Genomic DNA, 11,788 nt, shown 5'->3' on the forward strand with positions numbered 1-11,788 from the left:
AAGCGTTCTCCAGCCAGGCCCTGGCTCTCCCAGTGGGTGCAGCAGTGCCTGACCCTGCACCCCCAGCCATGGCACAGGTACCAGGGCAGGGAATGCCCGAGATGGCCCCCTGCTCCCCCCTTGGGCACTGCCCCATTGCTCCCTTGGGTATGGCCCCCCACCTTGGGCATTGCCCCATGGCCCCCTGCTCCCCCCTTGGGCACTGCCCCATAGCCCCCTGCTCCTCCCTTGGGCACTGCCCCATTGCTCCCTTGGGCACAGCCCCCTGCTCCTCCCTTGGGCACTGCCCCATTGCTCCCTGCCCCCACCTTGGGCACTGCCCCATGGCCTCCTGCTCCCCCCTTGGGCACTGCCCCATGGCCCCCTGCTCCCCCCTTGGGCACCGCCCCACGGCCCCCTGCTCCCCTTGGGAGCCCCCCGGCGCTGCGGGGGGGCGGGGCGGGGCTGAGTCACCGGGCCCCGCCCGCCGGAGTCACGTAGCTCTGCGGCACTTGCTCCAGCCTCATTTACCGGCGCCCGAGCCGCGCAGCCCGCAGAGCCGCAGCGCCAGCACCGGAGAGAGCCGAGCCCAGCTGCCGGTAAGGGCCGCCCAGGACCGGGCCCCGGAGATGGGGCGGCTCGAGGAGCGGGGCTGGGGGCTTGGGGGGGGCAGTGCGGGGAAGGAGGCTGGGGGGGCTGGTTGTTTGGGGGGGGGCGGTGGGGGGAAGGATGCTAGGGAGGCCGGTAGAGGGGTTGCTGGGGGGGCTGTGTGGGGAAGGATGCTGGGGGGCCGGTGGCTTGGGGAGGCCGGTGGGGGGGTTGCTGGGCGGGCAGTGCGGGGAAGGAGGCTGGGGGGGCCGGTGGCTCTCAGAGCCAGGGGGTTGCTGGGGGCCTTTGCTCAGAGGCCACCTGCTGACACCAGCTGAGTGCACCCAGATGCCCAGAAGGTACCAGGGTCCCTGGTGACCCCCAAGCGGCCGAGTTCCATGCTTGGCATGTGCTGTCCCCATGGCAAACCCTGGTGCCAGGCTCAGCGGACAGGCTGGGGACCCTGGCTCATGCCGCTCTCTGGAGGGTCCATCCGGCTCCGGGAGCAGGGGGCTTGGCCCCAGCTGGCTGCAGAGTGACACCCCAGCAGCAGCTTAGCCGCAGAGCCCAGCTGACAAGCCTGCCTGGGCGCTGGGAGGGAGCAGACTGGCTCATGGCATTAACCTGCCTTAGCTGGCTTATGTGGTGCATTGCAGGCTCGTGCTGACCAGCCAGTCCCCGCTTGCAGGGTTCCTATGGGCCGCACGTGGGCTTCATGGGCGCCAGCGAAGGGCTGCTCTCTGCTGGAGCAGCATTTCTGGGGGTTGCATGGGAAGGCGGCTGCATGCCCTGGGGGCCCCTGTAACCCCATGACTGGGCCTCCATGGGGGTTACAGGGAGCTTGAACTGGACTCATGCTATTACGCTCCCTTCTCCCCGGGGTTTGAGCTTGGGGCTCCTGTTTCTGGCTCTGCCTCAGTCTCGCTTTGTGTGTGAGCGAATGGCTGTCCCCGGCCGGCTGATACGCTGCCCCTGGCCTGGAGCACAAGAGCTGGTGCGAGGGCTGGGCTGGGGCTTTCCCACACCTGCTCTGATTGTGGTGACCCAGGGCTGTGACTAGAGACTGCCCAATGCTCCGTGCAGGGGAGGGGGAAGCCCATCTCCCCTGCTTGTCGTGCCAGGAGCACCGTGGACCAGTCTCTAGTGCTGGCTCTAGGTGTGCGCAGCAGAGAAAGCACAGAGCCCTGAGATGGCTGCGGGGAGGGGGAGGAGCAGGCTGGTGCTACACGAGGCTGGGCCCGTGCCCGTGGTGGCAGCATTGCACGTTGGGGCCTGCGTGCCTGCCTGTTATGTAACGGGCCCCATGCGGGTTAGGACAATCGGTGGATGGGTTCGGCCTTTTGTCTGGGGGACAATTCAGAGAGAAGCCTCTGGCCAGACGGCTGCTGACGGAGGCAGGGTGGCAAGCGGCTGCTTCCCCGTGCTTGGTGTGCTGACCCAGCTGTACCACAGCCGCGGCGGGAGAGGATGGGACTGGCCTTCCCCCCGCCCTCCCCTGCTCCCAGGGATGCCAGGCTGGGGGTCTCGGCTGGTTTTGGGAGCCCGGATGGGCTCAATTCCCCGATCGGTGGGGGGAGAGGGTAGCCGAGGGGTCACTCCAGACTTGGTGCCCCTGCATTGGGGGGGCACTGGGTTTAGCAAATGACCTTGGAGTTTTGGAAGCAGCAACACTGCAGTGTTTGGGCGGCAGCCTTCTGCGGTGGTTTGAGATGGGGCGGGCAGGTGCTCCCAGCCAGCTCTCTGTCCACGCTGCTCCCTACACAGCGCCTCCGGGGGAAGGCTGGGACTGGCACAAACCTACCCCCCCACACACACTCCTGCATGGAGAGCCGGGCCTGGAGTAGGTGAGCTGCCGCAGTGCCTCCTGGTGGGCAAGTGGGTGTATTACAGCAGGGAAGCTACTGAAGGGGGTCATGGCACATACTGACCAGTGGGGAAGGCAGTTGAGTGCTCTCAGTCCTGGGTGGGGGAACCAGGGCTCTGCCTTAGTGGCAGAGGTGAAGACTTCCATCTGTCCCTGCTCCCTAGAGCAGGGGGAGGGCTAACTCCTTCCTCCCCCTGGTTCAGGAGACTATCCGTAACGATGACGCACCAGTATCCCGCGCTCTCGGCTGAGCAGAAGAAGGAGCTGTCTGACATCGCGCTGCGAATCGTGGCCCCGGGCAAGGGGATCCTGGCAGCGGATGAGTCCGTAGGTTGGTCTGAATAAGTCATTGTTGGGGAGAATGACCCCGTTGGGCTCCTGCAATCCCCAGGGCTGGTCTCGGGTCCAGCTGGGAGTTTGGCCTCGCACATCAGTGACGGGTGGCGCCGAGGTTCTAGAAATGGCGCTGAGCTGGCAGCTCCACCGCTGACATCCCAGGCTCGAGCACAGCTGGCTCAGGAAGAAAACCGTGTGTGTTGTGCTGCGCTGTCTTGAGAGGCTCCCTCTGTGCAGCTCCTGCTGCAATCTCTGGCCCCAACGACGTTCGTGATCCCAGAGTCCAAGGGTCACGCCGAGGGGTCCTGGATTGGGGTGGCCCAGGGATCACTGGGGGGTTGTTTATCTCCCCTCCCCAGATGGTGATGTTCCCTTCAGAACCACGACAGCCTTTGCGCCTGCTGCTCCTTCCTGGCTGTTCGCAGAACGACAGCCTGAAAGTTGTTCCCTGCTCTGGTGTCCCAGGCAGCTGCTGCCCCCACGTGCCACTTGCTCCCCTGGCATCAGGTGTGGGTGGTGGTTGGCACTCAGTGGCTCAACGGCAAATCCTGTGTTCCTCCGGGCTCCCCTTTTCCCCAGGGAAACGCATCCCATGTGTCATCCATGCTCCCTTCTGTCCCTGCAGGAAGCATGGCCAAGCGCCTGAACCAGATTGGGGTGGAGAACACGGAGGAGAACCGCCGGCTCTACCGCCAGATCTTGTTCAGTGCTGACAACCGGGTGAAGAAGTGCATCGGAGGTGTCATCTTCTTCCACGAGACCATGTACCAGCAGGGGGACGACGGCACCCCCTTCGTCAGGATGATCAAAGACAAGGGCATCGTGGTGGGCATCAAGGTGAGTGGCTGGGGGCTGCCGGGTGGGTGGTGCAGGGGCGCCTGTGCCCCCCGGTAGGCCCTGTGTGCTGGGACGTTGCTGCCCTCGGGGTGTCTGGACTCAGCAGGGAGGTGCACTAGCTGCTCACCCTGACAGCTCAGAGGCTCTGCTCCCGTTGTCATGGCTTCCTGCTGGTTGCCATGGCTTCACTCAGCTCAGGCAGGGGCTGCTTTCCCAGACACAGGCTCCTGTCCTGTTCCCGGGCATGTGTCTGGGTTTCCAGCCAGTCCCAGGGCTCTGCGGTCTCGCCTCACCCGTGCCCTGCCGTTCCCTTTGCAGGTGGACAAGGGCGTTGTGCCTCTGGCTGGGACTGATGGAGAAACCACGACCCAAGGTATGCGACGGCTGCTCCGTGCGTGGGCTGGGGGAGCTGAGCTCTGTAATGCTGAACAAACCCTCAGGCCTGTCTGAAAATGGTGGCGATTCCCCGCCTTGGTGGGTGGAGCTGGGGCAGCTGCCACGTGTCCTCAGCATGGGGATTCCCACCTGCCCGGGGAATGGCTGGCACCAGAGGACGGGTGGGGTCCGGAGGCCGCAGCTGAGCTTGGCTGAGGGTAGCTGTGTGTTGGGGCAGGTCTGGACGGGCTGTCCGAGCGCTGTGCCCAGTACAAGAAGGACGGCGCGGACTTTGCCAAGTGGCGCTGCGTGCTGAAGATCAGTGAGAACACCCCCTCGGCCCTCGCCATCATGGAGAACGCCAATGTCCTGGCGCGCTACGCCAGCATCTGCCAGCAGGTGAGGGCAGCGCGGTGGGGCACCGGCCTGAGGCTCTGTGCGGTGGAGCCGAGCATCGCACTGACTGTGCCGACAGTGCGCGCTGTGCGGTGCAGGGCCGTGCCCCAGGTAGCTTCCACTCGGGTCACACGCGGACCCCATCCCCCCTGCGGGGTCTTCTCCCCCCACGTTCAGCACTGAGCAGCCCCTGTGGCGCAGGGGCTCGCCCGGGGGAGTCAGGAGGCCTCTGGCTGGCAGGCCGGGCGCTCAGTCCCTAGGGCAGTGAGGTGTCCCCGGCGCCAGCTGGGGGGTGGTTTTGGATGGCACCTATCCCATGGATCCCAGGGCCCAGTTGCGTTACACGCTCCGTGGCTTTGCTAGACCCAGCTGCGGGGCCCCTCTCTGACCAGGGAACGTGTGCGCTGGTGCCAGGGGGTGAAACCTTGGCGAGGCCGTTGTCCTGCTCTCCCCATCGTCCCCTGCAGAGCACCCTTGGGTGGGGAGGCCTGTCTGGCATGTTCCTTCCCGCTCTGCCACGCAGGGTGCTACTCGTAACACCTTCCCATTGCAGAACGGCATCGTGCCCATTGTGGAACCAGAGATCCTGCCCGATGGAGACCATGACCTGAAGCGCTGCCAGTATGTGACCGAGAAGGTGAGCCCTGCCCCAGCAGTGCCAGGGGCGTTGGGGGGCATGGCACACAGCGAGACCAGGGGAAGTGTACCCACCCCAGCCGCTGTTCTGCGTGCCCCGTTATCCCCCACGCAGGCCGCCCGGCACTCAGAGGGCTCTGCAGTCTTATCTGCCGCCCTGATGGGCAGAAGGCGCCATGCTGGGATGTCACCACAGCACTCCAGGCCCTGCCCTGCACCTGGCGCTGGGGCATGTGGGACGTCCCCAGCAGCTTCTTGGGCTCTGGGCAGGGCTGGGGGGAGACCTGGGGGCTGGGCTCCCCAGGGTGCAGAGCAGATGTGGGAGCTCAGCGCTTGCTGCCTTGCTTTCAGGTGCTGGCGGCTGTGTACAAGGCCCTGAGCGACCATCACATCTACCTGGAGGGCACGCTACTGAAACCCAACATGGTCACCCCGGGGCACGCCTGCCCAACCAAGTACAGCGCCGAGGAGATCGCCATGGCCACGGTGACAGCGCTGCGCCGCACCGTGCCTCCCGCCGTCCCAGGTAGCCAGGGCACAGAGCAGCTGCCTTTGAGCTCCCCACCCCCAGGTGCTGGAGTCTAGCTGGGCTGACGTGTGTCGCTTGGTCCCGGGGTGTCCCTGCCTGGGCAGGGAGCTCTCTGCATCCCGGCCACTGCTGGGACAGCCGCGCTCCAGCTGTAGCACCCTCGTCCGCTGGCAGAGCAGGGCGTGTGAGGCTGTCTACACTGCAGCGGCACAGCTGCACCCATGGAGCACTGTGTGGACGGAAGCAGTGTCTGTTGCTGTGGTACATGGGCCCCTTGCGGCGGTCGCTCGGGCGAGCGAGGAATCCTTGGTGCCCTGGGCGATGGAGCTAGGTCGATTTGATTTGTAAGCGTAGGCCAGGCCCGGCTCTCTCAGCTTGTGGGTGCTGCACAGTCTGCTCTGCAGTGGAGGTTCGGGCTGTGCAGGAGGTGGGTGTGGGGGGCTCTAGGTGTCCACGCATCTGGGTTTGAGCCCAGGATGGGCGCTGAACCCCTCCCTCAATGTCCTGGCCTTGTTTTCAGGTGTCACCTTCCTTTCTGGGGGGCAGAGTGAGGAGGAAGCTTCCATTAACCTGAACGCCATCAACAACTGTCCCCTGGCCCGGCCCTGGGCTCTGACCTTCTCCTACGGACGTGCCCTGCAGGCCTCGGCGCTCAACGCCTGGCGCGGACAGAGGGAGAACGAGAGCTCTGCCACCGATGCGTTTATGAAGCGTGCCGAGGTACTGAGCTGGAGGTCGGGGTGTGCTGCGAAGGGTCCTTTCCCCGGTTCCCTGCCCTGGAAACTCCTGGGCAGCAAGGACCAGGAGGTGCCCTGCCCCAAGCCTGAGGGCGTTGCGGTGAAAGATCTGCTTGGCCACTTTCAATCTAAAGCTTCCTGAAATTGTCCATTCAAGCCCCTGTGTCCAGGAAAGTGTTGGGATGAGCCCAGTGCGTCCTGGCAGGGCTGGCCAGAGCCAGCCCTGGCTGCTGGGAGATACCAGCAGGGAGTACGTGTGTATTGCGTGCCTGGAATCTCCAGTTGTCGCCAAGTGGGGGGAGACCAGGCTCTGCACCCCCGGCTTCCTGCGATTCACTGTGACTCTCAGCCAGCCAGTAAAACAGAAGGCTTATTTAGATGCCAGGGACACAGTCCAAGACAGGTCTTGCAGGTACAGACAACAGGACCCCTCAGTCAGGTCCATCTTTGGGGGGCCAGGGAGGCCAGAGCCCTGTCTGGGCTCTCCTCCATTTTCCCAGCCAGCTCCAAACTCTCCAGCCCCTCCTATGGCCTTTGTCTCTTTCCCGGGCCAGGAGGTCACCTGATCTTTGTTCCCCAACACCTTCAGTTGGCACCTTTGCAGAGGAAGGGCCCAGGCCATCAGTTGCCAGGAGACAGGGTGTCAGCCATTCTCTGTGCAGACAGCATCACACTGGCCCCCTAGGGCTCTGCAACAATCACACACCCCTAGACACTGGAGAAATGCATAGGGGAAACTGAGGCACCCACACACCACTCACAGAAAACATTAAGAACATTCCCACTTCCTCACACCACGTCTAGGCTAAAATGGCGTCTGGCGCATGTGTTGAAGAGAGCAGTGACCACGGGAATGGTGGGGTGGGTGGGGGAGTAACTGTGGCACTTGGTATGATTCCTAGCCAGTCTCCTGTCGTGCTGGGGGGTGGAGGGTGCCAGGGCCATGGCTGGGGGCACAGCCAGTGACGAGGATGCTAACTGGTCTCTCCCTGTGTCTTAGGTGAACAGTCTGGCTGCTCTTGGCAAGTACGAGGGCAGCGGAGACGACTCTGATGCTGCTGGGCAGTCCCTCTACGTGGCTAACCATGCCTACTGAGTGAGCCCTGGCTCGGAGCCCCCGGGCGGGCTTTCCAGCCCCACTGACCAACCAGTCTCCCACTCTGCCACGTTCCATATCAGCCACAAGTCACCCCCAGCTTTCTACTGTAGCCGCCGACAGGAGCCAAGTAGTCGCCTCTGGTGCAGGGGAGAGGAAGGGAGGAACGAGCCCCACCTGGATGTACTGCCCCAGTCTCGTGTTTTCTTTCAATTGCTGCTGACTTTGTGCCTGTGAAAGAGGAGGGAGAGGTGCCCTGACACAGGCTCCCGGGAGGGACTGGCCAGACAGTGCAGGCTGCAGACCCCATCCCTTCCCCTTTAATTCTCCAGTTCTCCTTAAAGGGTATTGTTTAGAGGTGGGAGAGGAGCTAGGCTGGCAGGAGGTGGGGAGGGGCGATGTCCCCTGGGCCCATGCCTGGCTCTGGGGCAGGAGGCCCCTGTTCCCAAGGGGTGTTTGTGTGCAGGAAGTGTTCCGTTTTGTTGGTGCCCCAGTGCCTGTTCTCCGCCTGCCCTGTGTGGTCTCAAGGCCCTGGCCGTGTGGGACCCCAAGCTGCATTAGACTGCACTGTGGTGTGAAGCTGTAGCTTTGCAGTTCTGATTGTGTGCTCCCCGCCCCGTAGTGCCGCGCCTCTGCTGCCACCACTCTGTGTCTGCTGAGTCGGGTGTGAGCAGCCGATGGTAGGGGAGCCAGTTCCTGCCGTGTGTTGTGTTCCCTATATGCACCTGATGTACCAAATAGTCTAACAAATAAATCATAGAGAAAGTGACAAGCGACTGCTACTTCCATATGGGGGTAGGGATGGGGATTAGCTGCTTTCTCTCCTGGGGGGTGGTGGTCTATTTAACATGGGTATTCTGAGTTGGGGTGAAGAAGACAAAGTAGCTGCTTCCAGCCACGCACTCTGGAGCGACAAACTCACATGGAGACTTCTTCCAAATCCGGCCCTTCCCGTCCCAAAGCTCCTCAGGTCCAGGTCTCTGCTGTCCATTACAAACTTCCTCTCCACATCCCCCTACTGCTTCAGCTGAACACTGGTGCTTTCCTCCCTTCCTCTGCTGAACTGTCTTGTGCTGCTAAACAGCTCCCACGTTCCACCCCAGAGGTGGCTGTGCTTCAGTAGTGGGTGAAGCTCCTCCATCGATTGCCCATGGCTAGCGGTACTGATCTCTCGCTGTGTGCTCAGTTCAGTAGAACTTGTCCAGCCCTGTGCAAGGAAGGCAGCTGCTGCCCTCCCGTAGGGGTGGAGTGTGGCCTACTGCGGAACTGTAGTAAAACAAGAGGGGGGGGGGTTCAGCTAAGATTCCTCTGGAGCTGTGTTGGTAGCACGTGAGCCATCCCCATTCCTACTGCAAGGCCTGCCCGTTGCATGGACTACAGGCGCGCTCCTCCGTGGTAGAGCTATAATGTGGTCCTGTTCGGTTGGTGTTTTCCTTAGTCAACCACCCCCATCTCTTGACCTGGCTGAAGATGACTCACTGCTACTTAAGGGGCTGAATCTTCCTGATTTCTGTCATGGGTAAAGTGCCATTTCCACTAAGGGAATTAGTGTTAACTCTCCGGTGTCACAGGGCTCTTGCCAATTTCACCTGCCTGCAGGAATGGTAGCTGTGTTGTACAGGTGGGGAAACGGAGGCAGAAAGGTCAAATGCCTCCTTCCTACAAGGTCTCAGTGGCAGTTAGGGAGAGAAGTGGGGCCAGCCCTTGGCTGGGCCTGGGTCCCCATCCTGTGCTCTGCTCAGGTTTCCTGGACTGAGAATCCCCTTGCAGGAAAGCAGTCACTGAGGCACTGGTACTGGATTATGAGTTAATTAGGAGGGTTGGGGGGAGGTGTGCAGTGCCTGATGCTGGGGGGGGAGGGGGGAACACTAGCAAGGGGAGGGAGAGTTGCAGTGACTGGGGACAGGGTGTGTGCAGTGTCCAGGGGAGAGGTGCAGTGCCCAATGCTGGGCAGGGTGGGGTGTGGGTGCAGTGCCCAGGGAGGGCAGGGTGTGGGTGTAATGCTGGGGGAGGGGCACAGTGCCCAGGGAGGCCGAGGTGTGTGCAGGGTGGGGGGAGGGGCGCAGTGCCGGGGTGTGGGTGCAGTGACTGGGGCTAGGAAGGGCAGGGTGTGTGTGGGTGCAGTGTCAGGGGAGGGGCGCAGTGCCGGGGTGTGGGTGCAGTGACTGGGGCTGGGAAGGGCAGGGGGTGTGTGGGTGCAGTGCTGGGGGAGGGGCGGGGTGTGGGTGCAGTGTCGGGGGCGGGCGGGGTGCCCACGGCCGGGGGCCCCGCTGGCCGGGCGGAGGTGCTCTGTGTGCAGCCTGGACCCGCCCACACCTCTCTCTCTCGCTGGCCCCTGTGCCGGACGGCCCCTTCCCCCGCCGTGTCCCTCTGAGGGACCCGTACCGGACAGGCATCTTCGCGACCCGCCCCCGGTGCTCTTAGTCAGCGTTGATTGGTCAGCGCTGTTGTCGGTCTGCGCCAATTGGCTGCCGGCTGGTTTCCCCGGCTGCGGGCAGGCCCCGCCCCTGGAGGTCCGGGAAGAGCGGTCGGACGAGAGGATGGCGGCTGACGCGGCAGGTGCGGAGCCGGTGGCGGGAGGTGATGGGGCCCCATGACAGCGGGGAGCGGAACCCAGGTGTCCTGGGAGCGGGAGGGGGGGCCGGGGGACGGGAGCCCGGGGGGGGCCGGGGGGGGAGCGGGGGTACCGGCCCCCGCCATTGCCCGTGTCTCTGCCCGCAGAGAAGGCGCGGGGGAAGCGCGCTGCTCTCTCCTTCGCCGCCGTCGCCCTGGTGCTGGGGCTGCCGCTCTGGTGGAAGACGACGGAGACGTACCGGGCCTCGCTGCCCTACACGGGAATCAGCGCGCTGGGCTCGCTCCGGGTAGGGCGCCGGGCCCCGCGGGGGGGGGGGGGGGACCAGGGCCCGCCTCGCTCTGCGCCCCCCCCCGGGGCCCGGCGCGAAGCCCGGCCGTGTGTTCTCCCTCCTGGCCGGCCTGTGACCGCTGCAGCCCGGGGGGAGCGGCCCTTAGGCCTCCGTGCTGGGTGGTAGTTCTGGGACCAGGAGCCGGGTAGTACGGGGAGAGCTCAGGCACTGGGGTGCTTTGCTAGCCCTGTGCCTGGGGCCGGCCCACCCCAGCCCGCGTTTGCTGCCCCGACGGCCGTTCCCCCTTGGGAAGGGCTGAATGTCCTAGGTCTGTCAGCGCTTTCTGGCACAGACTCTTGATGCAGACACAGGAGTTTCCAGTTGGTGGCAGCAGCAATTCATGGGTCTCCCTTCACAGGGGTCGGCTACTGTTGAAGTTCTAGGGGGCCCCAGGGCTCTGGGTGGTGCTGGGGCTCCCAGAAGGGCTGTGAGGAGGTGCGGGGGGTTGACGGAGGCTGGGACGGTGGTAGGGGCCGTGGCTTATGCTGCTGTTTGCTCAGTTCCAGCTGACTGTGCCCGTCGCAGTGGTCTTTGCCAAGGGGGCTCTGCCAGGAGCTCAGTGGAGGAGACTCCCTTTTGCAGACACACAGGAGGAGGAGAGCCTGTTAAACCGTAAGAACCTCGGACTGCTGCGGGGCTTGTGCTTTTGCCGTAACCCCTTTGTTCGCTTTAATCTCTCACGCGACTGTCCCTGTCTCTCCCCTTGGCTGGGGCTGAGCTCACGGCCTCCTACAGATGGCTCTGAGCTAGTGCAGTGCAGGCCAGCAGCCCCATCCACCATGGCGCTGCAGGGACTATCTCAACTAGGCAAGTGGTGTCCCCATTTCTCCCCTCCAGCTGCAGGAGCTAGGCCCACTCTGGGGCTGGGACTGTTCCCCACAGATTAGTCATGGTGGCGACTAATGACACGGGAAGTTTCTTACCTTGTTCCAAGCTGTGAAAGGCTGGAGCTGCTCTCCTCCAAGCAGGAGCCTTTTGTGACCCCAGTGCAATTAGGCAGTGGGCTAGAGAGGGGCTGGCTGGTGAGATACAGGCGTGGAGGGTGAAGAGCAGGGGGCACTGACTGCTCCCCGCCTGCAGCGTTGGAGCGAGGCTGGAGGGAGCCACTGAGGAGGGACAGTTCCGAGAGCTGAGCGTAGCTGGAGCACAATGTTCCCTAGTGTCTGGGGACACACACCATGAGGTGGGAGGGGCACGTGGGTGGGTAACGAGAATCGGAGTAAAACGAAGGGAAGGAAGCTCCCTGCCCGTGAAGTAGGTCATGCTGAAGTTATCTTCCCAGGGAGGGGAGCCCCATCCCTTGTGACACGTCAGACTGGGCAAACCCTAGGGACCCGTCCTGCCTGTGGGGATGGACCAGCCGGGCCGGGAGGCCTTGCTCAGCTCTGGGAGCTGGGGCCCAGCACTGGCCTAAGGGGAGGCTTAGGGCATGCGCACAGCTTGGAGAAGGTGCTGTGTCCCTTTCGGCCCTGGTGCCTTATCGGGGTTACCGGAGCAGGGCCCTGGTGCCTT

At 63.7% G+C, this 11,788-nt stretch overlaps 2 protein-coding genes across 2 annotated transcripts in view; both read left to right on the forward strand.

Annotated features, from left to right (window-relative positions):
• Positions 1-522: 522 nt before the first annotated feature.
• On the forward strand, positions 523-8,127 carry ALDOC (aldolase, fructose-bisphosphate C). The gene is made up of 9 exons (XM_026656432.1): positions 523-578; positions 2,635-2,762; positions 3,393-3,604; positions 3,923-3,977; positions 4,218-4,378; positions 4,929-5,012; positions 5,363-5,537; positions 6,061-6,260; positions 7,278-8,127. The coding sequence occupies exons 2-9, from the start codon at positions 2,651-2,653 to the stop codon at positions 7,371-7,373; spliced, it is 1,095 nt and encodes a 364-aa protein (XP_026512217.1). The 5' UTR covers positions 523-578; positions 2,635-2,650; the 3' UTR covers positions 7,374-8,127.
• A 1,752-nt stretch (positions 8,128-9,879) lies between these two features.
• Positions 9,880-11,788, forward strand: part of PIGS (phosphatidylinositol glycan anchor biosynthesis class S) — a 7,907-nt gene continuing 5,998 nt past the window's right edge. Inside the window, exons 1-3 of the mRNA XM_026656431.1 lie at positions 9,880-9,932; positions 10,095-10,234; positions 10,777-10,888. Of these exons, the coding sequence (XP_026512216.1) occupies positions 9,914-9,932; positions 10,095-10,234; positions 10,777-10,888 (271 nt within the window). The 5' untranslated portion in view covers positions 9,880-9,913. The remainder of the gene's footprint in view (positions 9,933-10,094; positions 10,235-10,776; positions 10,889-11,788) is intronic.

The sequence above is a fragment of the Terrapene carolina genome, unplaced genomic scaffold, assembly GCF_002925995.2.
Source record: "Terrapene carolina triunguis isolate 2854851 unplaced genomic scaffold, T_m_triunguis-2.0 Scaffold231, whole genome shotgun sequence".
NCBI lineage: Eukaryota > Metazoa > Chordata > Testudines > Emydidae > Terrapene > Terrapene triunguis.

Coding starts and splice junctions, on each gene's coding strand:
- ALDOC (XM_026656432.1), top strand. CDS start 2,651: ATGACGCACCAGTATCCCGCGCTCTCGGCTGAGCAGAAGAAGGAGCTG. Junction 2,763..3,392: donor GGCAGCGGATGAGTCCGTAG/GTTGGTCTGAAT, acceptor CTGTCCCTGCAG/GAAGCATGGCCAAGCGCCTG. Junction 3,978..4,217: donor TGGAGAAACCACGACCCAAG/GTATGCGACGGC, acceptor GTGTTGGGGCAG/GTCTGGACGGGCTGTCCGAG.